The 27363-nt window shown below is 35.3% G+C and overlaps 2 protein-coding genes across 4 annotated transcripts; both read right to left on the bottom strand.

Annotated features, from left to right (window-relative positions):
- Positions 1–619: 619 nt before the first annotated feature.
- Positions 620–5052, bottom strand: LOC108346136 (protein SET DOMAIN GROUP 41). 3 transcript variants are annotated; one of them, XM_017585140.2, is made up of 6 exons: positions 4298–5052; positions 4164–4209; positions 3971–4071; positions 2383–2481; positions 1135–2183; positions 620–1038 (listed from the first exon to the last, which is right to left on the bottom strand). In XM_017585140.2, exons 1-5 carry the CDS (start codon positions 4982–4984, stop codon positions 1143–1145), a joined length of 1974 nt encoding a protein of 657 aa, XP_017440629.1. In that variant the 5' UTR covers positions 4985–5052; the 3' UTR covers positions 620–1038; positions 1135–1142. The 3 variants fall into 3 exon arrangements, with proteins under 3 accessions (XP_017440629.1, XP_017440630.1, XP_017440628.1); XM_017585141.2 differs by having other exon boundaries at positions 620–1034; XM_017585139.2 differs by having other exon boundaries at positions 620–2183.
- Positions 5053–7876: 2824 nt separating this feature from the next.
- On the bottom strand, positions 7877–20348 carry LOC108345488 (uncharacterized). Its single transcript, XM_052867839.1, has 6 exons — positions 20274–20348; positions 19727–19747; positions 16096–16165; positions 15933–15982; positions 8629–8733; positions 7877–8539 (listed from the first exon to the last, which is right to left on the bottom strand). The coding sequence occupies exons 1-6, from the start codon at positions 20346–20348 to the stop codon at positions 8018–8020; spliced, it is 843 nt and encodes a 280-aa protein (XP_052723799.1). The 3' UTR covers positions 7877–8017.
- Between the last annotated feature and the right edge of the window lie 7015 nt (positions 20349–27363).

Raw genomic sequence — 27363 nt, 5'->3', positions numbered from 1 at the left:
CTATAAAAAAGATTCATTCCATCTCTTTTTCTTTCCTTCAAGTTGCCTATAACCAAAACTGTAAAGTGTTCCAAATCATTTTATAACATCAACCACGTCGTACCTACCCACTACAAAGCATTCACTCTATATCTTAAGTCACACGCAAACAAAATGTGGACTAAATTTTTTGGTAATGTCAATCTTAAACATAAAATTTTATCAATTGCAGCCTTCATTTTGTCATCCTCATTTGAATATTAGGAAGTCAATGAAGCTGAGAAGATCCACCCGCCTACGCTTTATAAACACAAACTAGTTCACCATTTTGTAAAATTAAAATAAAATTATAATTTTTTAAATTATTCTTCAATTGTATTCATGATCTTAATTTTTTTTAAATTCTTTCATTTATGAACATTATAAAATTTAAAATGTGTTTTAATTTTTAACCTTATCATAGATATTTTGAATTGTAAATATTCTCTTTCAAGTTCTTCTCATGTTTAAAAGATAATACTCAATCATTCTTAAGCTATGTATGATTAATGAGTAATCAATAATTAATCTTGATCTAAACATTAATATAAAAGGTAAAGAAAGTATTATACTAAATAAATAAGTACAAAACTTAAGATATGGGTTTTTTAATTATGTTACTCGTATATTAATTAACTTTATGGTTGAAGTGTTTTTTTAAACCACGTTTCATATACACGAACTCAAGAGAAAGGGGACATAATAATTGCTCCCAAAAGACTACCAATGGTCTACCACCAGACCTACAAATTAACTGCTAAAATACATAATTGAACCAAGTATAACACTCCTAAGTTCTTCCATAAATATCATTACTGCCCTAATCCTGTCGCAAAATAATGCCATTTCTTAAAATTGAAAGGTGAAGAACCATTCAGTGGAGCTAGCAGAATACCAGTTCTTCTTCAATGGTCATATAAGCTTCCGTCTTCCATTTTACTCCCTTTGATGCTGGAAATGAACCGTACGTCTATCTCTTCTCCGATGCATTCCCAAAACTGTCATGCATCAAGCTTCTGGCTACCAAAAACAAAACCCAAAGCATCCATTATCAGTTATCAAGCTAAGATAAACCCAAAAATTCGTATTGACAGGATATCTGACAAGGTTGCCTACATGAACTTTCAAGATTCTTCTCGAGAATATAAAACAATATTCTTTTCACGGTCTAGAACGTTTTGAACATGACAAACCACATGAGACTGGGAACCATAACAAATACTGCCCAACAATCCCCCATAAGCTAAGCAGTGTAAACCAAGCTGTAAAAGGCATGCTACTACATCATCAGTGGAGGTTGGTTCTTCACAAATATAGATGCTGTTTTCAGGTTCGTGGGTGTAACTGATCTCAGTTTTGTAACTTTTGTCAACGCAAACCTCAAAATCCATTCTATTGGAGCTTTTGGTAGACATTAGCCTACTGAAATTAATAGGATCTTTACAGGATCTCAAAAAAGGGCAATCAGAGATAAGAAAACCCCATACTTTCTGTGTAATATCAGAGACACAACAAATAAATTCATTAGATACATTCTCAAAATCTGCACTGTTAATTTGACCATTTGCTACACAGGTTCTAATCCTATCAACTAATGAACACTTCGACCATTTCAATTTAATGGCTGAAGTATGGTTTGGAACAATCAGACCCAAATTATCACACGTACCCCATCCAGAACTTCTGCTTAGGAATAACAAGGATTCACCAGCTCCTATCCAAAAATTTGCAACAGAAACAATCAGTGAGGATTCAGAATTGAAGAGATGATGAGTTGCACCAGCAAGTAACAGCGAATATGCAGCACTGGTCCTGCTCATGTCAAAAGCCTTTAACTGATTTGTATCTATTTCAGAATCTACAGACAATAAATCACTGGCACAAACTTTATACGCTGAAGCCAGTGTTGTGTACGCTTTTAAAGAATGGTGGTTGAGGGGATGCAGCATGAACTTAGAATCTGATTTTCCTTTAACGTCTTCTAGCTGCTCATTTAAACCTTGCATGAGTATCTTCTCAAGTTTGTCACGACAAGACTCAGGATCACCAACCGAAAGATACTCTGATATGACATCATCAATGCACTCACTCAATTTGCTATCAGCCATGTCTTTGAGGAACTTGGAATATGAATCCATTGAATCATAACTGAAAGCTGAAATTTCCTAAAAAATAAATTGACCATGATGTTAGTGTCCGGTGTCCAATAATAATACCAGTATGTCGTGGCACTTTCCATCCCAAGTTTAGTAGTAGAAAATTGCAGACCCAAAAGGCAAATAAAACTGTAGTTGAGTGAACAGCACAAAATGTTTGGTAAAGGCAGGCTTAAGAAAGAGTAGAATATTAATTTCAAAGACTTACTTGCAATGCATGATCCACGTATGAAAAAGGAAGAGCTCTACATCGTTTGCAACAACAAACAAACCTATACTTTGACCATAGCTCCCACTGTCTCGTTGCCTAGACAAGAAAAATACAAGTTGAGATCAATAGAATTGATTAATAAAGGAATTGAACGAATTCAATAAAGGGCGAAGAAAAATTGAAGACAACCATAAGAAAAAAATAAAAGCTTTCAAAGAGAAAAGTAAAGTAAAACTTCAACTAATTATAATGAGAAACACGCTTACATTTATTATTTACCAGACAACTTAGCTTTTAAGTGACAATTTCCAAATTGCTATATTCTTATGATAAATAATACAACAATTAATAGAAATAAAATAAATAGCTCATATATGCCAGCCGGGGAGGGAACATATTTTATATATAAAAGTCCAAGGGGAGATATTAAACGATGAAAAAGGATAAATACAACATATGCAGTTATTTGTCACTACTAAAAATGAAAACAACATAAAATTGTATTCATGTAAAAAAAATGAGACAAACTATAGTGTGTCTGTCAACAAAGAAGATGTAATTCATCCATAGAAGTAAACCAAGATAAAAATAATAGCAATCCCCTCCCACGAGGATCTGCATTAACGGCAGTAGTATAACATAAAATCACCACCCACCAGTGCTAGATAGTAGCAACAGTAACTCTTTCTAAAGTCTGAAGAAATGATTCAAGTCACTCGTGCAGGTCAGGCTAATAAAAGTGATGTACGACAAAGCAGTAAAACAGAAGCACATTGTCACATTTTCACCGTCATTGCTACAACCAATTGAATTGATTACGTGGACAGTTACATTGTGACAACAATATTAAGTGTTACATTAAGATTTCAAGCTTCTATTTTCTATTGTTGCGACAGACAGACAGGAGTGTCCAAATCCAGCACAAACCTGCACCCTCTTATATTCTAGTGTTCAAACACCATACTTCACAAGTGCACCATATTTCATTATTTGTCAACGTCAATCAAAGAGAAGTTAAAGAATATAATTACAATAAAATAATAAGAATGCTCGTAAAAGGTCTTAACTCAGCAGCACAGGACCAATCTCATATGAATAATCCATGATGTATATCTATAACAATTATACCGGTAATGCGCACTTTTGATTTGTTCTCCATACTGTTTGGACTATTTTTTACTCCTCAATTAATATTATAAAAAAATCTACAACAATGTAATGTTTTAACTGGATATGAAAAAATCACCTTAATATCTACATATAAAATCAAAACTCAAAATGACCGTAGTCTCTCATTTTCTATTTAACCTCGATCTCTCATTTCCTACAAAGTGAAGGAACATATAGCCTCCTTTTCCCAGAATAACAAAATTCAATATAAATATACTGCAAAGCTATTTCTTATATTATACCATCTCATATATGTAAGATTGTTGAGTTTTGTAATACGATTGTTAATTTTTTGTAAAGTATTAAGAGTGTAATTTTAATTGGTTATTGACTTCAGGGTGATTTTTAATTGATTGAGAGTATAGAATTATTTTAATTAACAGCGGATAAATAATAAAACTAATCTGAACCATACCTTGGGCTGTAAGATATCCGTATAGGCTACAGTGACCTCTTCTCCCTTTTTGATTTTCTTGATACTCCTCACAACCAATCTAGGGCCATAACCCAGCACCTCTACATTTTCATGAACAAAATCAATTCATTAGTTTCAATTTTTGAAACGTTAAAGCATATTAAACAATGAACTGACTAAAGACAATGACCACCTTTGGCAAATTCATTACTGCTAACACAAACCCCACCACTACCCATCTGCAAAACACCAAGTACAGTCTAAACAGAGGACTAAGAGAAGCAAAACAAGTAACATAACGAAGTGGAAGAAGAAAGAGTAGTTCACTTTTGGATGCGGAGCAATGCGAAGAAGTTCAGGTTCATCGGAAAGAGAAGAGGAAGGAGGAGAAGAGAGGACGAAACGGTAGCATGCGTTGGGGGAACAGCTGTGGTTGATCCAAGAGAAGGTGGGATCAAAAACAGCGATTCCGAGGGCGCGCCCTTCGTTGTCGTGCACCTCTACGGCGTTCGTCAGCACCGCGCATAACGCAATCGTAGCCTCCTCCAAAACCACGTCGTCGTTCGGAACGGCGCGCTGCTCGGAGATGGCTTCGGCCATGGCGGCGGCGCCGAGCTTGATTTCCTCCGACACATGGTCGTCGTGATGGGAGAGGGAAGGGGTTTGAGGAGAAGTGAGGATGGGGCGATTGGAGAGGAGGCCGGCGAGGCGGAGGGAGGAGGAGGGGCGGTGGGAGCAGAGGAGGCGTAGGGCGGCGCGGAGGTGGGAGGAATGGGCGGAGGGAGGGAGGTGGATCTCGGCGGAGGAGTGGTGGAGAGGGGAAAGGGCGGCGGAGCAGGAAGGGGAACAGTAGTAGAAGGGAGTGGGAATAGATGGAAAAGGGCTGGAAAGAGGAGAGAAACAGGCGGAGCAGTGAGTGGTGAGATTGGAATTGTGGAGAGAGAAAGAGAGAGGAGTGAGAGTTGGAGTTACGTCTCTTCCAATCTCAATCTCTTCACTGCTTTTCATCTCCATCTTTCTTTCTCCTTCTCCTCATTTCTCAAACTTCTCTTTTTTACAAGACATTCTTTTCTTGCTCTGGAAGAATATATTTCTATTAAACTAAAAAGTATAAAATAATTTGAAGATCTATTGTTTACCATGAACTATGAAGAAACTCATAAAATAACAAGATAGTATCTTCAAATCAAAATCCTAAACTTTTAAGGGTGACCAATTCACAGTAATAATCAAAAAAATCAACAAAAATAATTGATAAAATATTGGAATCGCATACCTCTTTTAGGAAACTTAATTATAAATTTGAAAGGAATAATCGATTATAAATAAAAGCCGAATAAAGAAAAAACAAATCATGAATACTCTAATCGAAGGAATCATAACTAATACAAGGTATTGCAACCCGAATAAAATAAAAAATAATGTATTTTTTATTTATAATGGTAATTCAGGATTCAAGTAATAAAGAAAAAGATTGTTTGACATTTAATTTTTAGTTTCGAAAATTCATATTTTATTTATTGTATTTTTGAATTATTTGGAAAAAATACAAGAAGACAAGAATGGTCAAACGGACAAAAGAAAACGTAAAAGAAAAAAGGAAAATTTTCATTGTTGTTTTATATATTTATTATTATTTAAAAAAATTATGTATATATGAAAAAGTAGGATGCCAAATAATAAAAGGGAGGAGGTATAAAAAATTAAAACAAATGTTGCAAAAAATAGAAGAGAAATCCAAAACTTTCAAAAAGTAAGAAAATAAATTTGGTATATTTGTAAAATATGGGGTGTAAAAGTAAAGGTTTAAAAATGACCTAAAAAGGAATAGAGGTGCGGGAGTAAATAAATGGGTGCAAGAGGCAAACCTAGTGACAATAACGTGAGGGTGCAACTTGTAAATCATAGGGGAGAGTTGCTCCCTCCACCACCACCAACCACTCCCTGCACCTCCTCATACCTTGTTTGTCCTTCTATAAAGCGGATGTCAACATCCGTTTCACCTTCAACGGATATTTGACATCCGTAACATCTATTTACATATTCTATATTTTAGTTTATTATTTTTATTTAAAAAAATAAAACTTCAACGGATGTGGCCACATTCGTTAACGGATGTGCCACATCCGTTTAATAGATTTTTAAAAAGTTTTTTATTTATTATTTAAATAATAATATATAAATTAAAATAATAATAATTATTTTATTAAATAAAACAAAATTAATTTATAAATAATTAAATAATAATTTTAAAAAAATTAAATAATATTTATATATTAATTTAAAATATAAAAAATTAAAAAACTAAAAACTAAAAAACATAAAAGGCAACGGATGTCGCCACATCCGTTAACGGATGTGACACATCCGTTTTCATATATTTATAAAAATAAATTTAATTATTATTTAAATAATAATACATAAATTAAAATTAATAATAATTATTTTATTAAATAAAATAAAATTAATTTATAAATAATTAAGTAATAATTTTAAAATAGTTAAATTATATTTATATATTAATTTAAAACAAAAAAGATAAAAAAGCTAAACTAAAAAACAAAAATGCAACGGATGTCGCCACATCCGTTTTAATATATTTATAATAAATTTTTTAATTATTATTTAAATAATAATACATAAATTAAAATTAATAATTATTATTTTATTAAATAAAATAAAATTAATTTATAAATAATTAAGTAATAATTTTAAAATAATTAAATAATATTTATATATTAATTTAAAACAAAAAAAATAAAAAAACTAAAAGCTAAAAAACAAAAAAGGCAACGGATGTCGCCACATCCGTTAACGGATGTGGCACGTCCGTGGAAGCATTTTTTCTTCAACGGATGTTGACATCCGTTGAAGAAAAGAGGTGGGGTGTAGGATATTTTAAAATATAAAGGATAGTTTTGAAATTTTAAAAAAATGTGATGGTGGAGGGAGGAAAGTGGGGTGGTGTAGGGAGTAACCCTCATCATAGGGATGCGACGAGGAAACTACGCGAAAACAAAACAAAGAGCTTGCAAGAATAGTAAAAGAAGTGCTGCAGTTAGCAATTAATACGCGGTGCCAACAATCAATATGGTGATCCAGTGAGTAAAATATAAAACTAGGTCCAAAAACAAAAGTAAAACACACAAGGTTAGTGGTTAAAAATATGGGGTTCATGGAGTAAACAACCCAAAACTAAAAGTAAAAAGGGATGCGTATGAGGCAAAAACCGGAGGTACGAGAAGCATAAGCCGTCGAGGCCGAAACATCCTTTTCTTCTTCAGTCACGTAGTGGGAGGAGACTTCTTCTATTTCCATTGTAGGTCAAAAGTTTGTTAATACAAGAAGTGTTGTAGAAGCTGACGATACACTACAAGAAAAATCGCATTTATATACGGCCGAAATCCGTATATAACATCAAAAATCCGTATAAAAAGTGGTGTTATATACGGATTATATACGATCAAAAATCCGTATATAAAAAGGGCGTAGATAACATTACATACGGATAATCCGTATATAAGTTATATACGGATAATCCGTATATAACTTATATACGGATAATCCGTATATAAGTTATATACGGATAATCCGTATATAAGTTATATACGGATAATCCGTATATAAGTTATATACGGATAATCCGTATATAAGTTATATACGGATAATCCGTATATAAGTTATATACGGATAATCCGTATATAAATTATATACGGATATTCCGTATATAACTTATATACGGATATTCCGTATATAACTTATATACGGTTAAACAGATCAATTTGAATAGCATACCTGCTCATCTAAACAAACAATTTACAAGACCTGCCCATACCACACAGACAATTCACAAGACCTGCACATTATATCCATTCACAAATTTGATAAATAAATTAAGTCTTAAAAAGCCGACAAACAAGCGTTTCACATTAATAATCCTAATAAGAATGTTTACATAATTGTGAATTATAATAAGTTCAAATAAGATGAAATAAGTTCTTGAGGGAATAAGTTTGAGTCATAGATGCCCTACTTCTAAGAACATAACTAATAATCTCCATAAACATTATCATCTTGTGGTTGATCTGTTGGTTGCTGTGCTTGCTGTGCTTGCTGTGGTTGCTGTGCTTGTTGTGGTTGATGTGGTTGCTGTGGTTGAACATTAGGTTGTGGCTGATTTTGGGATTGAAAAAATTGTTGTGCAATTGCGACTGCAGGAGGCGGAAGGTACTGCATTATGACGCCAATAAAGCCTTGCAATTGAGAGTTCATCTGTCGAAGTTGGTCATCATGGGTTGATACTCGTGTGTGGAGGTTAGAAATGTCGTCTGCCATCGGTTGCTGAGAAGAAGATGCCTGTGTCTGTTGTATGTAACTATCAACACAGTCATCTTGAGCACTGACATTTCCGATGTCGTATACGCGTCCCTTGTACCTTCCACCAGCAACGTCCAACCAACATTGGTTCCTCAATCTTTCCTCATCTGCAGGGTCTAGGGGAGAACATGCTGAAGCACCAACAGATGCTGTCTCAGATCTTATTTGAGAAAATTTTGCTTCAAACTCTTCCTGTTAAATGAATACATGATTATCGTTAAATAGATAGACCTAAGAATTACAACCTAATAAAGAATATAATGGAGTTAGTAGAAACTAACATGTGTCCGCCTAGACCTTTCATCTACAAATTGTCCTGTTGATGCTCGAATATGTGTTTGCTGAAATATTTCATCAACATGCACTGACCGACCAAGCTCCTGTGACTGAAAGCAAAGAAGATGTAAGTTTTTAACATGAAATATTTGTAAAGTTTATGACTAGAAATGTAAAAATAAATTTATATGTACCAGACGAATTGCATGCTCATGCACGCTAATGGATCCCCCAGTGTGCAAACAACCACCCTTATCAGATGTCCTATTCTTTTTGGCCGTTTCACATTTTTGTCTATAAAGTGGCATGTTCCACTTCTCCAAAAGACCATTCCAAACAATATCCCCCATCCAATTAGGTTTTTTTCCTTCTGTTCGAGCCTTTTTAAACATCTCAGATAATCTATGAGATGCTTTGGTGTGGAAATTTTTTTTCACCTTTTCTTCATGGTTAGACCTCCATGAAACCTTCCTCTGTTGACAACAAAGATTAATATTGGATAAGATAATTGAGGACAAGTGTACCCTAATATTGGATAACATAATGTAAATAAACAAAAGTGTACCCTAAAACGCTCAAACAAAACATCTCTTTGTGTCTGAGGTATATTTCCCCATGTCACCCATGGCTCATCAAACTGTTGCTTGATGGTGGCTGTGATTGCTTTGGATGCTGTTTTTGTTGGATAAAACCTATACCAAAATAAAAGTCAAATATTAGAATAATACACTATATGCTTGGAACATAAAATTGATGTTTTCTTACCCTCCTCCAATAGGTGTAATGATTGGACGATTGTTGGAAACATCTTCAAAGTCATTGGCTGCTGAACTTGAATGTGGAGGGTTATCCCCTATAGGAGGTGGTGATGGCATATTTGTGGGAGTTGTTGGGTTAGAACCAACATGGGGGGAGGGTGATCTCCATTGATCAGCAGCAAATTGTTGTGGACTAGGTGTGAAGGCAGGAACTTCCAACGAAGGTGGAATTGATGGTGCAGTAGGTGTCAAACCAGGAACTTGTAATGGTGGTGGAATAAATCTAGCAGTGGAGGTAGAGGTAGGTGTAGATGGTTGACTACTTGAAGCATTTACATTATTGAAACGATTTAACAACTTCACCATATAAGATTTCTTCTTGCCCTTCTCCTTATCTGATTTTGCTAAAGGTGGAATAGGAGGGTCACAACCATCTGATGCCATATTCTTGAACAAAAAACAAAATTGTTGGGTCAATATATTTTTACAATTGAATGGAAAGGAAAAGTAAGAAAACAACATGATGATGATGTTCTTGTTTGCACACTGTGTTATTTACTTGGAAGGAGCTGCACTGTGTTGAAATGGAAAATTTGATTTGGAACTCTTACACACTTATTGAAAATACACGTTGGGAAGTTATTCCCCTTGCCATGTCACGCATTCTGCAAAGAATAATGGAAGCATTGTTTTGGTGTCTAACATGTCACAAGGGACTACCACTAAAGCTCATGGAAAGGGTTTCATGCAACTCCTTTCTTTCTTTCAGAATTTTGTAAAAAGCATTTGAACCAATTGAGGGGACCACATTCCAAATGGTGGTCACGGTTTTCTGTGCAATCAACAATTCAATTTGGCAAATTTAAGGGAAGTGGAAGAAAGGGACCACCATGTTGTTCACGTAAGAGAAGCTCCAAATGAAATAAAAGTGTTTGGAAAAGTGTTTTACATGGTGAAATAAAAGACAAAAGGTGGAGCTATAACTTCTAAGAATTTGTCACTGCATGGGGACCATCCACTATCAAAAGTAATCTTTTTCATTCTATCAAAACCTGATGGCCTAGTGACCATGGAAAACTTCATTTTCGAAACATCTAAGTTGGCACAACCTTGGCTGGAACGTGGTTTCCAGTTTGGAGAAAATTTAATTCAGTTTTGGCTTTTTAGAGGGGGACGTACAGCAGCTGCCACTCACGTTTTACACATATATATTATTCATTTTGAAGAGCACACGGACAGAGGGAGAACTTGGAAGCACCTTTCATTCAGATTTTCGTTTTAAAAATGGGCATCCATTACGCTGCTGTCATTTTATTCTTTACCAAGAAAGGAGGCGCTAATTCAATGGGGATGGCTTAGGAGAACGGTGTTGTGTTCCAGCCACTACTTATTGGAAGCTCAAGATTATTTTTTGAAGAATGACAGTAGCTAATATCCAAGGAAATGGAATGATGGTTGTAGCAAGAACAAGGTGAAGCATCCATTAAGAGAGTGTCCAACCATTGGAAGAAAAGAGAAGCCATGGATGAATGGAAAGGAGAAGGCACGGTTGAAGCAAAATTCAGAAGAGTAAGAAGAGTGCAAACAAATTGAAGAAGAAGACAAGTTAGGGCCCCACCTATTTTCCTACGTCCAAGGAATGGAAGAAAGTCTTCAAAGCTAGCTATTGAGACAAAAACGCCTCTTCCTCTTTGTTTCCCATTTTAAAACAGTAAAATAATGTAGTGTTTTATTTCTGAAAGCATGTAATTTGTCACAGCAAATTGGCGCAGTTTGATCGGTTTGATTTTTAGTCAGTGATTTTATTTTAATGTTGAATCTCTGATAAATTTCATTTTCAGTTAAAATTTACAGTCTTTAAACATCTTTACTGTTCTGTTTTCAACATCTTTTACCATTTGGTTTTTACAGTCTTTAAAATTTACATAAATGATTACATCACTTCTTCTTTCTCCCCTCTAAAAGTATGGGTTTATGATCCCCCATGGGTACACCACCACATCGTAACTCTATTCACTACTAGAACTGTGAAATGAATCTTCATCCTCATCTTGACTTTGTCCTTCTTCGCTGCATTGTTCTTCCGATTCACTTGTTTCTTCATCCATATAGCCTTCAACTGATGGTACATTGTTGGGGTCCACTTCTTCAAGACCGGCTTCTATATCTTGCAATCGGATAACTTCTTCAACTTGAATGATGTCATTAACATGTGACATTTCCTCCACTTGGTATGGCTCAATGGCATCTACGTCATTGGAATCTATACGACCTCTAGGTTTGGTCTTTATTGCAACACACCAACCCCGTTTGTCGGTGTGCGATGCAGGATATGGTACATAATACACTTGTTCTACATTATGTACAATTATAAAAGGATCAAACAAGACATATCTTTTATCCATTCGAATATCCACAATGCCATACTTTGAATCCACTCTTGTCCCTATTCTTGATGGATCAAACCAATCACAATAAAATAATACAACCTTCTTTTCAATGGTTGAGGTATTGTACTCGAGCTCATATATGTGCTTAATGACACCATAGAAATCATCTTCACCCCCTTCTGTAAGGCCTTTAACATGAACCCCACTATTTATAGTCGTCTTGCCCTGGCTCCATGCATGGGTATGAAATTTATATCCATTGACAAAGTAGGTATGCCATTCCTTTACACATCTTAAAGGACCAAGTGATAAATCTCTAAGATGTTGGTTTCTGACACTTAAAGGATCGTTATGAACCTACAACCACAAAATATATGAACCTATTCAATATAATTAAAAATGAATAAATATGTGAATAACAAATTTATGTGGAAGAATTTGGTGGCGCATTGTACTTGATCCCTGAACCACAATGGGAAATTTGCATGTATATGTGTTGAACTGTTTGACTCTGAAAGTTGATAGGTATGTAAGAATGAGCTGTCCATAGGTATGACAATATTCGGTCAATATCAATTTAATACATAAAAACAAAATCCATACAAAAAAGCAATTTATTTGGAGCCTTACTCAAGATAAGGTTGAACTTCATTGCAATTGATCAAGAGATGAACATGAGCTGATCTCAATTCTTCGTCACTTAGCCAATGAGTTGATTCCCTCCCGGAATGACGACCACCTTCGTCAAACACTGATAACGTTGTCCTTTCAATTTCAGTGTCTACTTCATTTCTATTGCTTTGTGGTGTTAACATAAAGTTCTTGAAGTAGTGTGAACAAAAATGAGTTGTTTCTCTGTGCAAATATGATGCCACTATTGATCCTTCAACCCTAGCTTTATTCTTAACTGAACGTTTAGCATATCCCATGAACCTACAATTTAAGAAAGTGGTATGTTACTTTCAATATGTGTGACATCTAAATACAACAGTTGAATGAGATATTGTCACCTTTCAAATGGGTACATCCACCTATATTGGACCGGTCCACCAAGTCTTGCCTCATATGGAAGATGTACAGGGAGATGTTCCATACAATCAAAGAATGAGGGAGGGAATATTCTCTCCATCTTGCAAAGAATGAGCGGAATGTTTTCTTCCATCTTCCGAAGGTCGACCTCATTCAATGTTGTAGAACATAAATCTCTAAAGAAATGACTTACTTCTGTAATGGGATTGAGAACATGAGTCGGTAAAGAACTAAACGCTATAGGAAGTAAGCATTCCATAAACACATGGCAGTCATGGCTTTTCATCCCAATGACCTTTCCCCTATTCACATCAACACACCTTGACAAGTTAGAAGAATATCCGTTAGGCATCCTAAGATCTTTTAACCACTGGCAGACCTGTTTTGATTGGTCTACTGAAAGTGTATAATTAGCTTTTGGCTTGTACATCTTTCCATTAGTATGAGTTTTGAGCTCCAAGTCTTTTCGTTTACAATACAAGCCTAAATCCATTCGGGCCTTTTCATTGTCTTTTGACTTCCCACTGACATTCATGACAGTATTAAAAATGTTGTCAAAGAAATTCTTCTCAATATGCATGAAATCAAGATTATGCCTTAACAAATTATCCTTCCAATATGGTAGATCCCAAAAGATGTTTTTTTTCGTCCAATTATGCCACTCACCGTATCCATCTATTCTTGGTGCACCATTTTCAGTTACTTTAGGATAACCATTAACTCTATTCCAAACTTCTGTTCCCGTCAAATATGGTGGCGCATCTTCCATGTCCACTTCCCCCTTTTTGAAAGCATTCCTATTTCTCCTAAAGGCATGTTCATTTGGTAAAAACCTCCGATGGGAGTCAAACCACGAATTTTTTCGCCCATTATATAATCTAAAAGCCTTTGAATGCTCCATGCAATGTGGACATGCCAATTTACCATGGGTGCTCCATCCAGACAACATACCATAAGCAGGAAAATCATTAATTGTCCACATTAGCATCGCTCTCATGACAAAGTTTTGTCGCCTTGAAATATCGTATGTTATGACACCACTCCACAACTTTTTCAAGTCATCTATCAAGGGCTCTAGGTATACATCAATGCGTACTTTAGGATTGAATGGCCCCGGAATGAGACATGTCAAAAACATGTAGGGTTTAGACATGCACATTTCTGGAGGAAGGTTGTACGGCGTGACAATTACTGGCCAACACGAATATGGTATATTTGACGCCTGCACATATGGATTAAAACCATCCGAGCATAAACCTAGTCGAACATTGCGTGGCTCAATGGAAAAATCACGATGTACTCTATCAAAGTGCTTCCACGCCTCTCCATCACATGGATGACGCAAAACACCATTTGACGACCTGTTGTGATGGTGCCATGTCATTTCTGTTGCAGTTTCTTTTGAGGCATACATTCTTTGAAGTCTTGGAATTATTGGCAAATAGAACATGGACTTAACGGGCACTTTTTTTTTAGAACTTGCTCCTGTCTTGTGTTGTTCATACCTTGGCTTCCCACAAAATTTGCATTCAAGTAACGCTCCGTCATTCTTACCATATTCATTATCATAGAATAGCATGCAACCATCCACACAACAATCAATCCTCTGTGACTGTAATCCCAGCTTTGACACTATCTTTTTTGCATCGTAGTAAGTTTTCGGTAAACCACATTTGTGTGGTGTTACATCCAAAAGCATTTTTGCAAAAAAATCTATGCATTGGTTAGGAATATTCCAATTCGACTTGCAAGCTAAAAGCCTCACACACATTGATAATTTGGAGTCTGATGCTCCTTCATACAAAGGCGTATTTGCCTCCAACAAAAGGTTATAAAACCTTTGAGTTTCTTCATTTGGAGCCTCTTCTATGTTAGAAGAATTTGATGCTTGGAATGGTTGTCTTTTCATAAGAGCATCATGCACCATGTCTTCCATCGTCATAACTTGTTCAGTTGGTTCATCTTCTGTCTCCACACCCCTAAAAGTGACATCATTAACTAAATCAGGTTCTTGCATAGTTTCCCCATGATCCTCCCAAATGAAATAATTAGGCTTGAAACCGTTTTTATATAGGTGAACCTTCACAACTCTTTCGTTCAAAATCTTTGTACAATCGCACTTTAAACATGGACATCGAAGCCCCCCATCTCTTTGATAACGGTCTTGTTCACAAGCTTTAATTATAAACTCTTCAACACCCAATACAAATGACTCTTTCAACGCACCTCTTCCTCTATAACACCTATCGTACATCCATGAACGATTTGGTGGAACTTGATCCATGTTCTGTATACATACCAATTAACGACAAATTAGCCACTAGTTAATACAAGGCTATATTAATTATGTATTACAAGTTTTCCTTCAAGGAAAACTATTAAGAAAGTTCAACACTAAACAATCAGTAATTGAATTTCCATCACTATAGACCCCTATAGGAGGTGGTAATGTTAAGTAAGTACTTACTCATGTTATGTAAGTACTTAGTTATGTTATAATGAGTACACATGGTTGGATACTCTGGGGTGTTGTTTGTGTACGTTAAAGTGTCATGGATGCACTTTAAAATCATGTATATTGTGGTTATGTTGTCCAAGAGTACGGGTAAGAGGGTTTGGAGTATTCTCTTCCATTGTTTGAAGAGAAAAGAGCTAGTTTTAACTATGGCAGGAGGGAAAGTGAGGCTTTAGTGAGTAGGGGTTGAGAAGGAGAACAAAAAGAGAAGTACTTTACTAAGTAAGTTTCATTTGTATTTGGATTGTTTGGAGCAACACTGTATATAACAGAAGAAAGCATAAAGGACAAAAGAGAAGTAACCTTTGTGGGTGGCAGGAAGAACAGAATAGAACAATGGACTAAGAAGGATGAAAAAATTAACCAAAAAAAAGAAGACAAAATGAGAATAAGATGCATATCTTGTTCATCACAAAGGGAACACACCCACAGTGTAACATCATACTATAAATAAACTAAAATAGAAACAACACATGTTAAAATTAACATACTTTACTACATCCATAACCAAATTTAAGAGACTAACGACAGTGACACAATGCAATTGAACATCAAACAATCACAAGGCAAATTTATCTCCCCATACTAAATACAAATAAAAGGTTAGAACCACTTACTTGAGTGTTGATGTCACTGTTTTTGCTACAAAATTGGTGGAAATTTTTACCTAATAATTAACATACTTCAGAGTCAACAAAAAATAGGAGAGACTGACTAAAATAATAATCATCAAAACTATTTATTACTTCAAAGATGGTAGGACTATAACATTAAGCATACCTTTCAGGAATTGTGGACAATCTTCTTTGCTTGTTGCCTTTTCCCTAATCACACCTTCGTACACTACCACCTTCAAATCACAATTGAAAAAGAATGTAAGACAAAACCAAATATAACAGCCTTTGCAAGATGGATTGTGCCTAAGGAAAAGATTGAGAGAAACTAATATAAGGGCCATAGTGTGACCTGCACAACTATAATAGAACACTATGACTAATGATGACATGGAGAGGGGGCCATGATTGAACGGAAGAGATGGCTCATAGCTGGCTGGTTTTCCTTTTAAAAATGAGGAGACACACAAGAAAGGGGGTTACATTTGGAGGTTCTGGACACTACTCTTAGTTACAGAACTCACGGCTACACACACTCTGGGTTTTTGGTTTTGAAACTTTTGGCTGTGAACGTCTTTGTTGGAGGGCTGCTACTTGGAGTCTGGAGACTACTCTGGGGGGCTGGAGTTCTCTGAAGAAAAACAATCTGGTTGGAGAGCAAGAGAGGAGAAATGCGTTAGCTGCCACCAAGCAAGAACTTCTAGTTTGGATTCTATGTTAGCACAATGTGGAATGGAGCTTAGCTTGAATAGGTTCTGTTTGTATCTTTAATTGCTTGAACAAAAACATTCATCTTATTATTATTCTACACGTTGGATAACTTTATTCAATTGCTGTTAACGTTTTCTTCCAATGCCATTTCTACTTTGAATTGCATTTAATGTTTAGTTTATTCCTTGCATCCTTATTATTCCATGAGCTTTGTCTTTGCACGGTTACATCCTAAAAAAAAATTACTGGAGTGGAAAGAATATAATATTTGTCAAATTGCTTTAAGGAAGACTAAGTCTTTGGTTTTGCTAGAAGTGTAAGGATTGGTCACGGCACTTTGCAATGAAAAGCACATCATTCTTTAAAAATCTGAAAAGCATTGTCTAGAAGTATAGCTCATGTGGTGATGAATAAAAAAATTGAAGGTGGAAACTAAATTGAAGTATGTGTCACGGTTTTGGAAAGGAAAAGGAAGTGGGGTCTTGGCTTTGAATATTGCATGGTTTCTATTCCCTTTCTTAGAGTAATCCATGGTTTTGGGGTAGAGATTAAATTGTTTTTTTTTATTCTTTCTTAGTGGAAGACCAGCTGCAACTTGATGGGTAATTGAAGAGAGACTAGTTTCTTCTTTTCGGTTTTCTTACAGGGATTAGGATTGGTTTTCACGTTTTTATTTTATTGAATGTAATGCTTCAAGTTTTATTATTTTCGGTTGAAGAATGAGTAGTTGGGAGGCCACGGTTTACATTGAATAAGAAAGTCCAAATTAATTTTCTGCATGAGTTACGTGAATGATAAATCAACCTTGGAATATTTTAATATATGTTGGAAGGGGTTTGCAGGAGAAACTGATTGTGCATATAGGCTTCTCAAGGACCATTTGAACATTGCACACAACTTTCAAATGACAACATACACTTGCTCAATTGGTTAGAATACATAGACACAGCCAGTGGCTTCATATGACAGCAGCAGTTGCTTAAAATGCCGAAAAATGCATTGAAAACTTTTGCAGATTTAATAAAACAGTAGATTCAAAGCTGGCTGGTTCAAATAAAGACTCAAAGAATGCCTAAACACTACATCTAACTGTAGGATATCAGCTACAAGATTTAAAGTGACCTAAAACCACACAAAGACAACAAGCACGGTGCAAACACTTGACTTAAAACTGTGACAGTTTTGAAATCCAGAATTTAATCAACTCAACCATTCATTTTTCAATTCTGTGATTGATTGGAGTTGCTATCACTTGAGACATGCTTAAAATCATAAAAGAAACTTGTCTCAAGCTTTATACACAACAAAACTGAGTAGAAACAATATTCACCAAAGCAGACCAGAAATTGAATTGGAGAATTGTGAAACAAAGACAACACAAGCTACTGAAAGTAGGCAACTCAGGTATGCATTTTGCATTTTAGTGATTAACAAGAGTTGCTACTACTTGAAACATGTTTAACAATAGGAAACACACTTGTACCAAGATTCAAAACCACAAAATCTGACCAACAACAGTGAGCCAACTTGAAACCAGTGAAGAATATTGATGCAGATTTTTGAAATCATAGTGTGAGGAATTAAACCATTCATTTTGCTTTTCTGAGATTAATATGAGTTTGCAATCAGTTTAAACACATTTAGACTCATAAAGCAGATTTGGTCAAAGCTTGAAACACCAGAAAACTGGACCAAAGCAGATTATACAACTCAATCCAGAAAGTACAGTTTATGGACAGTTTGCTACTGGAACCAAAATGTGCAATGCTAATTGGCTCAACTGATCAAAGCTGGACATGATGTCGTTGCTTTATATGATCAATCAGAGAGCTAGCAACTGCTTAAGGCACAACAAAACCGAAAAAGAAAAAGAAATACAGCTAAACAGAGGTGGCAGCTTCTCAGACCAGAGGTGGCATTTACTCTTCAAGAATGAGCAGCTTCTCAGACCAGAGGTGGCAGCAGAATTGGAAAACGCAGATGTAGTTGGAGGCTAACGGAAGGTGTTTGATGAATTGTTTGGTGTGGTTTTGGAGTGTGTAGGCAGAGGTTGTAGCTCAGACGGCCTTCCAAGAGGGAAGGAAGCTAGAGATAAGTGTGCTAAGAAGGCACAAGTCAATGAACTTGAAGAAGAAGTGGCTGAAACCACTAAAAGAATCTGATATGTGGGAGACCACATCTATCTCCAGAAAATTAAGAGACAATACAAGGAGGTACACATCCCATCAAGTAAAAATTAAAATTCTAACACCATAGGATGTGTTCAATTCTTCCAATACAGATATGCTGCACCAGACCAATACATCATGACCACACAAACTCTTTCACTACCCTCAATTCCAGTTGCAACTGCACTTTCCCAGTCTTATGGCAAGTTAAATACATCTAAACAAACTATTACCACATATAGCTCCCTTTATCATGTAATGATGTTGGATTTTTGGTTCCTAATATGGTTTCATGTTTTAAACACTTGAATTCACCAGACAAATTCGACATCTATAGTGCTGGTTTAATCTTTCTATAATTGGTAATTATCTAATGGTGACAAATTCTTCTCCTATGATTGGAACTAATCAGTCAATATATGTATTCAATTTTATATGCATCCACATATAGCTCCCTTTATCTGATTAAGCTCATATTTTGAAATGCTTTAAGGTTTATACCACCCTCTTATAGGCTTTCCCTTGTCTAAGGACTTATAATAGCCTTATTCAATACACAATAAAATACAACACAAGATCATTCTTTGATTTCTTATACAGTGTATGTATAGGATATTTGATAGGTCCTCTTTAAATGTGTAATTTCTAAAGGGTTGTAAATATAATTGGGAAAAGAATCAAGGTTATAATGTAAGGTTTGGGGCAATCAAGAAACAAGAGCTGCCATATTTTATAAACACCAGAACAACACATAAATTTATTACTGAAAAATAAACATAATATTACAAGATCATACAAGATAATATATCTTAAATTATAAAAACATGCAATACAGTCCTTTTCTGTATTCAGAAAGATGATTATGAGAGATAAGTTACTAAAACACAACCATCATTGACATACAAGATTGAGTAATACCTCTAGGAGTATCGAATACAGCTAACAATCTCCTGCTAAGATCTTCAGCTAAGTTTAGTACTTCAAACTTGGTTTGAAGAGGCTGGATAAACATGAATTTCAGAAAATATGTGAATAAATCTCTTCCACAGGTGCACACATCCTAACAGTAAGAAAGAAGTTTATGTTTGTATCCAAACTAGTAGAAAACAAATACTTCTAGATGTAATCATAAATAAAAAGATCAATCATTTCAAACAAATACTTAAGATGATTAATTTCTGCCATATCATTGCTAATTAAAACAATATCATCCACCTAAACAAATAATGCAGTAAAAGAAGTAGAAGCAGATTTGACAAACAAAGCTTGATCTGCAGAAGATTATTCGTAATTAAGAGAAAGAAGAGTAGCAGATAAGGTACTATGCCATTGTCAACAAAGGGGAAGTAAACTAGGAGGAGGGACAAGATGAATTGGCAAAAGCTAGGCTTTTAGATGATGACATTTTCCTGGGTAAAGTTATAGATAAACCTAGTAAATTCATGAAGGGACAGATAAAGAGGACAAGGATGTTTATTGATGAGGCAGACAAAGGAGTTGCAGAGCTAGACCCTGCTAGCAGGTGGCCAGTGTGGGACATTTGGAAAAACATTCACACACTGTGTTAGAAGAACCTGCACTCTATTTATTTATTCTGTGTGTTGATAAATATTTTTCTTGAATTTGTAATAAGCTAAGTAGAAAAATACCACCTTCAGAGAGCTGGAAGGAGAAAACCAAACTGGTGTGGAGACTGGAAGGAGAAGCATACGGCCAAGAGGAAGCCAGTCACCACTTGTTTGTTCCTTTACTTTTGAATGTTTTTACTTCAAGAGAACTGTAAAATGTTTTTCATGATGAATAAATTGGTTGATGTTTATTCCTTTTGTTGAAATCCCACTGCATCTTCATTTAGTTTTCTGCACATTTATACAATCTCCTCTAGCCTTTATTTTAGAAGTAGAGTAACACGTTCAAGATATAGAAGTAGGATGCCATCACTTAAAAGAAAAGAACCCAAAAAATTGTCAAATTTGAGAAAGAACTATCGGTTTTGAGAAGAAGAGAAGGACTTGTACGTTTGTGAAAAGTAGAAGTGAATTTTGGTGAGAATAGAATGGTGATTGAACATAGACAAATGGAGTGTAGGGTAGCATGAGTAGAGTTCCAGTAGCTCTTAGTGTGATTTCAATGTACTGCAATGTAGTTTTTCACTAAAAAAATTATAGAGTGGTGTAGTGTAGTTGTAGTGGAGAGACCTTCAGAGGAGCTGCTGTGGGGAAAGAAGTCCAGCAGCTGGACAGTGGATATGGCTGGAACAGAGAGCTGGAACAGTAGGAGCTTGGCACATGTGATGGAAGGTTACGGTTGAAGCAAAATGGTGTCAAATCACATGTTTTGTTTATGCAATCAAATTTGATGGGCCGCGACAGCCTCATCAATGGTAATCACATCAAAACCATTAAACTAAATACAATACCTATTTACTCATTAAACAAAACATAATAAATGTTTCCTCAACGTGTACAAGTGAACTACTAGCTTCAGTGAAGGAAATAAAGCATAAAGAAGCAATTTATTTCAATTCTATTTCTTAAACATAACTATCATACTGAAACCATTGATTCAGATAAAGAGGGAAACTCATAGCATACATCGTATTGGAGATCAACATCTACATTCTTAAAAGTTCATATCAACAATACACATATCAAGTTAAATCATTCAGTCAGATCATCTACCTCACATTTGCAAGTCAAGTTATGAATTTCAACCAAGTTCATGAAAGAAGAACATAATAGAAGTCAACCATACATGAACCATTACAAAAACACACTTAACTCTCCTATTAAAGCAAAAGAATAATCAGCAGTAAAGACTAAAACACATAGGAAACATACCTTTAAAGCCCTCTCGATCTTCACTAAACAATACAACACCAGCTGAATGAAGATATTCTAAAAATGCACCAAAGGGTTCCATAGACCGACCAAACCACACACCATTTCGTGCCCGGAAAAAAAATATACATGTTAGGGTTTTTTGATATCACAAATTAAGGTATTTAGGAAAAAAAATATACATATTAGTGTTAGTCCATGTTCTCATTACATTGTGATATAATGCGTGGAAAATGAAGCTCCACAACTAAGTCTCAACTAGCCTAACCAGGTTGCAAGCATTGGGCTGGAGGTGGGGGTTCTGGGTTTGGTTAAGGATATCCCTAAGATGAAGGATATCTAAAGCCTACTGACATGCACACTAACTACAACAAAATCTATCTAAGGGTAATCTAAAAATCCACTAAGTTGTCTAAAACAGTTTTTAATGTTCATCTAACACAACTAAGAAGTACTTGTTTTGGTGAAATTCAAATCAAATTTAGAATGAAAAGCCAAACAATTTAAACTACTACTAAACTAAGTGAGTGAAATCTATCAATTTAAGACACTACACTAATAATGGTCTAAAAACAACTAATTAGCACAGGAAGTGTTGATTCAAGATATACTAAAGTAGTATATATGACCTTTTATCACCTTTCAATAACAGCCAATAAAAACAAATTGCAATCTAAGAAATTCAGACTTACCAAGTGCAGAAGGCAATTGCAGCTGGAGCTTATCTCTTCCACTTCCAAGAAACCAACCTAGGGTTTCCAAAATTGCGATTTCAAACCTCCAAACAACAACAACCGAAAATAGGTAAATGTAACAACACCCAGAGAAAAGAAAACTGAAATAAACCTAAAATCTAAGCGATTCAAACTTACAACGAGTAGGAGGCAACTACAACTCGAGCTTCCAGTTCGAAGAAACCAATCTACGGTTTCCGAAGACGCGATATCAAACCTCCAAATAGTAATGACAAAAAATAGGTCAATGTAACAACAAAAAGAGAAAATCAAAATACAAATTAACCTCAAAGCTTGGCTTACTCACCGCGTTCGACAGATGAAATCTGAATCCACACAACTCGCGATGGCAAAACACACGACCAAACACTGATGCGAAAGAAAGGAGTCGAAGACAGAGAGGGAGAACAGAAGAGGTGCAGGACTGACAGTGTAGAAGTTCAATGCAGAAGAGGTGCGAGAATGAAGGTTCGCGAAGAGGGAGAGGTTCGGGAATGAAAGTTCAGTGCAGAAATGTTTAATTCTTTTTTCGAGAATGTATTTTTTTCGAGAGTGAGAGTGGGTAAATTTTTGTCAGCTTACTTTGCATATTAGATACGGATCAATCCCTATGAAGCATCCTGCACAAAAGCGCCAAAATTACATACGGCACTTATATACGGATTTTCCGTATATAACGATTTCTTCAATTATATACGGATTTATCCGTATATAACGGGTTTCCCAATATCCGTATAAAATATCCGTATATAATACGTTTATTACATACCGATTTAATCCGTATATAATTATCCGTATATAACTGGCTATTTTCTTGTAGTGATAATAGAATAAAGATCACGAACAAAAGACTTCCTGAGACGAATAGATCACTTTTCTTAAAGACTTATCCGCGGTGTATTGTGCAAGCCCCTCAAGATACAACAAGAACTTCTCAAAATTTCTGAGGATCTCAAAATTAGCAATGATCTCTTAAAAAGAGAATAAAAATAAACCCAAAATAATTTGCAGAGATAAAAGAAAGAAGAGAAAGAATAATAAGAGATTGAGAGAAAGAGAAGTGTGTAAGTTTGTGTGTTTGGAATGGATGAAAGTGCTCTATTTATAGAGTTCTTGGATCAGGCCCATTATCCAAAAACACCTAAAATATCTTCTATTAAAAAATGATTTTTAATAAAATAAAGAACGTTGAAGCAAAATTATAATGTTGCAGCGTGTCTTGTGGGAAGTTAATATTGGAAGCAAGAAGCTTTCGGTCAGAGCTCAGAAAGATTCTTCCGCATTTGATGGAAGCACGAGACTTGAAGCTGCATCATTCCACCGAGTCTTGCGGAACATGCACAGTCAAAAACCAACACTAGATATTTTGCAATATCAGTGTAACGACATAGTTTTTATAACAATCCCCCACATATTATAAAAAAAAAATATATATATATATATATATATATATATATATATATATATATATATATATATATATATATATACAAACGAAAGAGAAAATAAATTATTTTGGGTTTCACAAGATGTAATGCATAAGAACTGGTATAGCAAGCTATATGAGCCAATCTTAGATCAAGAAAATTAACACACAGTGTAGTTGGTATAACAAGCTATATGAACCAAAGACACTTGAATGTGTTAGAGGTTTATCAATCACAGTACACCCTCACAATCCTTGTTGTTATCGCTGTGATGCGCTTACTAGTCCATGTGCGTGCCTGATATTCATGAGTGCTCTAGAGATCATGCCAAGATCTCATGCAAGCGGCCCCACTTGACACTCATATAGGTGATTTCATCAAGTGTATGCTGCAAGTCATACACCACCCGTAAGGGATATGAAGATCATTAAAACTTTGATTAATCACAAAGTTTAACCTCTCAATAATGCAGTCTCTAGCACTTTCACACATACCATAAGAATGGACATATTTGATTTAAAATCAAATTAGTGTTATCAGAACTAACAAGTGACTTATTTTTACCCATATGAATCTTATTCATGGGATCTCCAATCACAAAGGTTGGGTTACCATCACTTGTTTGTTTGCCAGTGGCTTAAGTCCCAATCCCCTTGATGTTTCTAAGATCATATTTCTTCCTAAGGGGTTTGTTAGAGGATCTGCTAGATTCCGTTCTGACTTCACATAGTTAATGGAAATAGTTCCACTCTTTAGCAGCTGCTTCACCAAATTGTGTCTCAATTGGATATGTCTATTCTTTCCATTGTAATTCTTATTTTTAGCTATAGCTATTCCCGATTGGCAATCACAGTGTATTGACACCGATGGGGTTGGTTTCATTCCTAGTGGAATGTTTGCTAAGAATTTTTTCAACCACTCAGCTTCACTACCAGCCATCTCAAGAGCGACAAACTCAGATTCCATTGTTGATCTTGCAATAATAGTTTGTTTGGCTGATCTCCATGTAATCGCACCACCCCCAAGTGTGAATACATAACCACTAGTGGATTTTGTCTCATCTGAATCAGAGATCCAGTTAGCCTCACTATACCCTTCTAGGACAGCGGGAAATCCACTATATTCAATGGCATAATCCATTGAACCTCTTAAGTATCTCATAAGCCTGGAAAGTGCATCCCAATGTTCTTGATTTGGACATTGAGTGTACCTACTCAGTCTACCTACTACATAAGCAATATCAGGTCTAGAAAAGCTCATCAAGTGTAGTAAGCTCCCAATTATCTGGGCATACTGAGGCTGAGACAATGATTCTCCTCTATTTTTCATTAATCTAGATTTAGCATCATAAGGGGTACTCACGGGTTTGAAATCATAATACCCAAACTTCTTAAGTTGTTTCTCAATGTATTGTTCTTGGGATAGTAATATACTATCTCCCTTCCTTATGATTTTAACACCTAAAATTACATTGGCTTTACCCATGTCTTTCATTTCAAAGTTCGATCCTAGAAACAATTTAGTTCTAGCAACAATCTCATTGCATGTACCAAAAATTAACATGTCATCCACATACAAACATATAATGAAACAATCACCATTTTCAAATTTAGAGTACACACATTTATCAGCATCAGTAGGTGAAAAACCATCACATAGCAATACATTATCTAGTTTTTCATGCCACTGTTTTGGTGCTTGTTTCAACCCATACAAAGATTTTAAAAGTTTACAAACTTTATTCTCTTAACCAAGTACAACACACCCTTCAGGTTGAGTCATATAAATTTCCTCCTCTAAATCACCATTCAAGAAGGCAGTTTTAACATCCATTTGGTGTATCACTAGTTTATGGATTGCTGTTAAGGCTAACAACACTCGAATAGAGGAAATCCTAGTCACAGGGGCAAAAGTATCAAAGTAATCTATGTTGGGTTTTTGAGTAAAATCTTTTGCTACTAATCTTGCCTTATACTTTTCTATAAATCCATCAAGATGATACTTTTTCTTAAAGATCCACTCCAACCAATGGGTTTTGCTCCTTTAGGAAAATCTACTAAGGTCCAAGTATTATTTTTTTGAATTGATTCAATTTCAGTCTTAATGGCTTTATCCCACTGTTTTGCATTAGGAGCACTAATGGCTTCTACAAAGTTACTTGGATCATTATCAACTACATTGGTATAGAAATCATTACCAAATGAAGTTTCCTTCCTTTGCCTTTTACTTCTTCTTAATTGCTCACACAAGGCATCACCATTATTATTATCTATAGGTTGAGATGTCTCACTAACCTTTAAAGGAAAAACATGTTAAAAAAACTCAACATTTTTCGTCTCCATTATAGAATTTCTTTCAAGTGTATCACTTTTAAGAACTAGAAACCTATAGGCAGCACTATGTTCAGCATAGCCTAAGAACATACAATCAGAGGTTTTAGAGCCTATTTTCGTTTTCTTAGGATCGGGTAACATCACCTTAGCTAGACACCCCCACACTCTTAGATATTTAAGGTTATGTTGATAACCTCTCCACAACTCATAGAGAGTTTTACTAGTTTTCTTATGAGGTATTCTATTTTGTAAAAAACACGTAGTAAGCAAGGTTTCTCCCCAAAGGTTATCAGGTGCACTAGAACTAATAGGCATAACATTCATCATCTCCTTAAGAGTTCTATTCTTTCTCTCAGCTACTCCATTAGACTCAGGTGAATATGGTGGAGTTACCTCATGGATGATACCTTCTTTAACACAAAACTCATTAAACAAAACATATTCACCACCTCTATCTAATCTAATCCTTTTAATCTTCTTATTCAATTGATTTTCTACTTCTGCTTTATAGGTTAAAAACACATCAAAGGCTTCATCTTTGTGTTTGATTAAGTATACTTTGGTGTATCTAGAATAATCATCTATAAAGGTCATAAAATAATTTTTACCTTCTCTAGACATAGTTTGTTTCATTTTAGCTAGATCAGTATCAATTAACCTTAACAGTTCAGTTTGACGTTCTACAATAAAACAGGTTTTCTTTGTTATTTTAGATTCTACACCTATATCACATTTACTACTCTGTTTATCATGCATATTAATTAATCCTAGTTGTTTTAATTTCATAACATTAGAAGAATTCAGATGTCCTAATCTAGCATGCCATATATCATATGAGTCAATGATATAAGCAGAAGAAGATGATTCATTAATATTTTCAGAAATGTTAAGTACAAAGAGACCCTGATCACAATATCCCTTCCCCACAAAACCATTATTTTTTGTCATTACAATCTTGTCATACTCGAATGACACTTTAACCCCCTTTTCCCAGTAGTGCTACAAAGATTAAATTAACTCTGATTGATGGCAAATGTAGCACATCACTCAAGGCCAGAGTCTTTCCAGATATGAGTTTGAGAAGAATTTTCCCTTTTTCCAAAACAGGAGTGGTCCTGGAATCACCGAGGTAGACGTGTTCTTCTCCATCCCCTACACTAGTGTAAGAGGTAAAGGCACTTCTGTTTGCACAAATATGCCTGGTAGCACCAAAGTCTACCT

Source organism: Vigna angularis, chromosome 8 (assembly GCF_016808095.1).
Source record: "Vigna angularis cultivar LongXiaoDou No.4 chromosome 8, ASM1680809v1, whole genome shotgun sequence".
Lineage (NCBI taxonomy): Eukaryota > Viridiplantae > Streptophyta > Magnoliopsida > Fabales > Fabaceae > Vigna > Vigna angularis.
The sequence above is the reverse complement of the archived record's forward strand: the minus strand, read 5'-3'. Positions and strand labels throughout refer to the sequence as shown.